The sequence below is a fragment of the Hordeum vulgare genome, chromosome 7H, assembly GCF_904849725.1.
Source record: "Hordeum vulgare subsp. vulgare chromosome 7H, MorexV3_pseudomolecules_assembly, whole genome shotgun sequence".
NCBI classification, from domain to species: Eukaryota; Viridiplantae; Streptophyta; class Magnoliopsida; order Poales; family Poaceae; genus Hordeum; species Hordeum vulgare.
Window position 1 is genome coordinate 100,748,196 of NC_058524.1, and position 5,314 is coordinate 100,753,509.

The 5,314-nt window shown below is 45.1% G+C and overlaps 1 protein-coding gene across 1 annotated transcript; it reads left to right on the forward strand.

Moving 5' to 3' along the window:
• Positions 1-1,283: 1,283 nt before the first annotated feature.
• On the forward strand, positions 1,284-4,190 carry LOC123409922 (amino acid permease 6-like). Its single transcript, XM_045102794.1, has 6 exons — positions 1,284-1,430; positions 1,555-1,788; positions 1,881-1,974; positions 2,077-2,294; positions 2,954-3,096; positions 3,197-4,190. The coding sequence occupies exons 1-6, from the start codon at positions 1,346-1,348 to the stop codon at positions 3,842-3,844; spliced, it is 1,422 nt and encodes a 473-aa protein (XP_044958729.1). The 5' UTR covers positions 1,284-1,345; the 3' UTR covers positions 3,845-4,190.
• The last annotated feature ends 1,124 nt before the right edge of the window (positions 4,191-5,314 follow it).

Below are 5,314 nucleotides of genomic sequence, written 5' to 3' on the forward strand. Positions count from 1 at the left end.
AATAGAGATTTTCTAAATTTTAATTTCATTTGGGTATGAGCAGGGAAAGATAAGGAAAATTTAGATTTAGTTAAGGTTTGATTAAGATTTTATTAGATTTGGTTGAGTTAATGTGTTTTGGATGTAGGGACAAAAACTGAATCCAAACCATATACGGACTCCTCATTAATAATAAAGATATGTAGATATGTAGATATATAGATATAGGAAAATTATCTAAATCTGCCGGCTGATCCTACGCGTAACATCCGCCACATGTCCAGCCGTTCGATTCATTTTGAACGGCTGCTTCAAGGTGTCGGCCTTATAGGTCGGGTATCGGATGCTATAGGATGTGTCGCTCACCACTAATTTTGTGGACGGAATCCACGAAGTAATGCTACAATTGCTTTAGACGGAATTTTCGCAACAAGGTCCAGTTGCGGAAAATAGAGAAGGGGTGAAAGATGTTGTAACTTTTACAAAGGATTTTGCTGGAGGAAAATTGAGAAGATATTTTGCAACCAAAATCTTATTTTTGGAACCAAGGTCTTGTTGCAGGAAGAGAGATCGATGGAGCCTTTTTTGCCGTCTCAATCGTTCAACGTCGCAACTGCCAGTGCCGCCCGTCGTACAGTTCCTGCAATATTATCTTCGTTGCACAGTTTTCTACAACAAGGCCTCTCTTATAAAAAAAAGAATTACACATGTTTCCGCAACATGATTTCTATTTAAAAAAATTCTACAAACAATTCTACAACATGATCTTTGTTGCGGAAAAAAATTATAACAAACTTCGTTGCAAAAAAAATCTACATATATTTCCGCAACACGATTTTTGTTGCAGAAAATATTTTATAATAAAAACTGTTGTAAGTAAAATTCTAGAGATATTTCCGCAACACAATCTTTGTTGTAAAAAATATTATATAACAAACTCTGTTGTAAATAAAATTCTACATATGTTTCTGCAACACGATCTTTGTTGCGGAAAATATTCTATAACGAACTTTGCTGTAAAAAATAAATCTACACACATTTTTGCAACATATTTTGTGTTGCAAAAAAATCTGCAACACAATCTATGCTGCAAAATTAATATACCCATTATACATTCGATAACGTTGGTGACTAGCGATCTGACAAAAGATCGGCCCGCGGACGCCTAGCAGCGCCCACAGATATAGATAGACAGAGAAGATAAAGAGAGAGATTTAGCAGCAAGATCATACTGAAATTAGTGAAACATATCCTTAAGATTTCTTCCTTGTCTCTAGCTCCGTACGGCTCCCGAAACGTGACTCTAATAACTAGTGAGGACGGAACCCGGGGCCAAACACTCTACTCCACCACACCAGATAGCGAAATGGGACGGGCAGACGGCGCGGCGGACCGTCGGCGGGTCATCGGCCATGGTTCCGTCGACGACGACGGCAAGCCCAAGAGAACAGGCAAGGAAAACATACTCATCCGGCTCTCTATTGCACTGCAGATCAATCTGGTATTCTGGTATCTCTTCTCGAAACTAATCATCATCTCCGACTAACTGGTGCGGTCGACCTCGCGGTTGAGCAGGAACGGTGTGGACGGCGAGCGCGCACATCATAACGGCTGTGATCGGCTCTGGCGTGCTATCTCTGCCCTGGTCCGTGGCGCAGCTCGGCTGGATCGCCGGGTCGTTAACCCTTTTCCTATTCGCCGCCGTCACCTATTACACCTCCTCGCTCCTCGCCGACTGCTACCGCAGCGACGACGCCGTTGCCGGGAAGAGGAACTACACCTACATGGAGGCCGTCGAGTCCTACCTAGGTACCTCATGCCTGTGGCGTGAACATCAAACCAGTAATTTTCTCTGTGAATTCAGGCAATGTTTACACTGCTACCTTGGCCTGCAAATGTAGGTAGCAGGCAGGTGTGGTTTTGTGGCCTCTGCCAGTACGTTAATCTCGTTGGAACTGCAATCGGGTACACCATTACAGCATCGATCAGTGCCGCGTAAGTCGACGACCCGACTCACCCATGCAAGTTTCAGCTAATTTGTGCCATTTACGATCGGTTGAACTCACTGTTTGTTCTTCTGGTGGGATGATCGAATAGGGCTTTGTACAAGGCCGACTGCTTCCACAAGAACGGCCACTCTGCCGACTGCGGCGTGTACACTACCATGTACATGGTCGTGTTTGGGATCTCCCAGATCGTCTTCTCCCAGCTCCCCAACCTCCACGAGATGGCCTGGCTGTCGATCCTCGCCGCAGTCATGTCCTTCTCCTACTCCGCGATCGGCGTTGGCCTCGCCTTGGCACAGACCATATCAGGTATAGAATCAAGAACATTCATACCAAGAGATCAACGCATTAAAACTTCTTCCAATGCATCGGTGCTTTAGATGAAGTGCTAACTACATTAAAAACATTGAAACTACTTCCTCCGATTTTATTTACTCTACACATTAGAGTTGACTGAAGTCAAACTTCATAAAATTTGATCAAGTTTATAGAAAAAAATATAAATATTTATCATAACAAATCTATATGATGTGAAAGTACATCCAATAATAAATATAATATTCATTTTTATTGTATATGTTAAAATCTTCATCTTTAAACTTTGTCAAAGTTTACAAAGCTTGACTTTGATCAAAGTTAATATGTGAAGTAAATAAAAACGCAGGGAGTACTCTTCTCAATGCATACAAGTTTATCTTTTATAGATGGTCGTGTTTGGGATCTCCCAGTAGTTAAGCTTCACTCTTGGCTTTTTTAATACTTAAACTCATTCATGCATTGATTGATAGTTATTTTATATAGGTTCACACGTTTAGCATAGTTTTTTCTGAGATCACCGTAATGCTCTCTTTCATCTTTATATGCTTTGCCACATTACATTTTATTTATATAGCACGTTTAGCATCTATACCCCGTGAAACACTGGAAAGGACCTAATGCATTCCCTATTCCCTCGTGTAACTATGCAGGTCCTACTGGCAAGACAACAATGGGCGGCACTGAAATCGGGATAGACGTCACTAATTCAGCACAGAAGATATGGTTGACGTTGCAAGCGCTCGGCAACATTGCATTCGCCTACTCATACTCCATGGTTCTCATAGAAATCCAGGCATGCATGTCACAAAAATTCACATACACCATTGCCCAAAAAGTACTGCGCTCGTAAATTACGGTCACTACTCACTAATAGCGTGTACCTGGAAATGCAGGACACGGTGAAGGCGCCGCCGGCCGAGAACAAGACAATGAGGAAGGCAAACCTACTGGGGGTCTCCACCACCACGGCCTTCTACATGCTCTGCGGCTGCCTCGGCTACGCTGCTTTCGGCAATGCGGCGCCGGGGAACATGCTCACCGGGTTCGGCTTCTACGAGCCCTTCTGGCTCATCGACTTCGCCAACATCTGCATCGTCGTGCACCTCATCGGTGCCTACCAGGTGTACTGCCAGCCCATCTACGCCGCCGTGGAGAGCTGGGCTGCGGCACGGTGGCCGAGCTCAGACTTCGTCGTCCGCCGGTACCATCCCTTCGCCGCCGGCAAGTTCAGCGTCAACATGTTCAAGCTGGTGTGGAGAACGGCGTTCGTCGTCGTAAGCACGGTCCTTGCCATCTCGTTGCCCTTCTTCAACGTCATCCTTGGCCTCCTCGGCGCGCTCAGCTTCTGGCCGCTCACCGTGTACTTCCCAGTGGAGATGTACAAACGACAGAGCAAAGTGGAGAGGTTTTCCAAGAAGTGGGTGGTGCTGCAGAGCCTGAGCTTCATGTGCTTTGCGGTGACGGTGGCGGTGACCGTTGCCTCCGTGCAGGGGATCACCCAGTCGCTCAAGAACTATGTGCCATTCAAGACGAAGCTGTGAATAAATATGTTACTTGAGAATAAATTCACCAACTTATGTTTGCGCAAGCCTTTTGCCTAAGCAGAGATTCACTGCCAAAATCAGTTTATGAGCACCTGGAAAACAAAACTTGCAGGGTATGACTTTAAGTGCACTTGGAAGGCCGAAATCCCCCTTAAATTTCAAATTTTCTTGTGGCAAGTTTTTCAAGATGTTGTTTTGAACGGGGATGTCATGAATAGGAGGAAATGGGCTGGGACTCCTCGATGTTCTTTCGGTAACGAGAGGAAAATCTCACAACACCTCTTCTTTTTATGTGCAATTGCTAGAGTTGTTTGGCGTATTGCCGGCTAAGTTTTTGGAACTGATTTGTTTGGCTACACAGAATCAGCTTTGTGGGGTGGGGTTGTGTGTGTGGGGGGGGGGGGGGGGGGGGCAAAAGCTAAAAAAGTTCTCATGTAAGCTGTCACAATATTTTTCCTTTACAAGTAATTGGTTCCATGTTGACGGGGGAGGGCACAGCCCCCCTCCCATAGCTCCGCCATTGGGTGTTAGATGTTTCTTTCTGATGGTACCAAGTTCTATACTTTTGGTCTTGAGGCAGTGTGCTGGCCTTTTGGGAATTGCCACCATCGAGCTACCTTCGAGTTTAACTTCCCCAGAACCCCTTTGAAGTGGTGTTATCTTCCTGAACTATTGGGCAGGTCTGATGAAGAATGGAGACCAAGATGCAATGCGACATGGGGCGCTAATGCCCAAGTAAAGTGTGAATAGCATGGTGCGAATTTGTGTTGCAGCCAATGAAGATGTTGTGACGAACTGAATGATGATTCAAGTCTGCTTGCTGCTCTCAATCTAGAGTGAAGCCTTTTAGAGGTTCTCTTGTGTAGGTTTCTGGTTTTTTTTTTTTTTGAACCGGGCGAGCCCCTTTCCATTACTCATCATAACAGAAATACAAAGTTCTGACCAACCAAGGAAACAGGAAAGGGGATCGGGCTCAAAGCATTTCTAGGAAACCTACCATAGGCACTCGTCATCGAGCATCCTACCACAGGAAGAAAATCCAGAAACACCATATAGAACCAACTAACCTAACCACCAACGTCAAGGAGAAACAATCCGACCGACGATAGGTATAGGCAAACGAGGAAAGTGCAAAACAGACTCACAACCGAGTCGCCAACAAATGCCCACGTAGGAGCAGAGTGCAAAAGAACTAAATGAGGAGCAGCTGTTTGAACGTCCATATCTTCGGTGGAGATTTATTTCCCTTCAATCTCCGCGCAGATCGGCATCATGCTTGAAGCATTGCTCTTCAGCAACTTTGCCCCATGTTCCATCGCCTCCCGATCAGCTCCAGTTAACAAACCTGCCCAATAGTTAAGATAGCCACATGTAGAGTAGACCACATCGAAAGGGGATCTCAGCTTCTTATCTTCAAAAGTAGCGCGGTTGCGGCAATTCCAAATTGCCCAACAAACTACAGCCAGG

Bases quoted from the DNA above. Each gene is read 5' to 3' on its own strand.
- LOC123409922 (XM_045102794.1), top strand. From the start codon at position 1,346: ATGGGACGGGCAGACGGCGCGGCGGACCGTCGGCGGGTCATCGGCCAT. The intron at 1,431-1,554 runs GCAAGGAAAACA...GCGGTTGAGCAG, and splicing joins CGGCAAGCCCAAGAGAACAG to GAACGGTGTGGACGGCGAGC. The intron at 2,295-2,953 runs GTATAGAATCAA...GTAACTATGCAG, and splicing joins CTTGGCACAGACCATATCAG to GTCCTACTGGCAAGACAACA.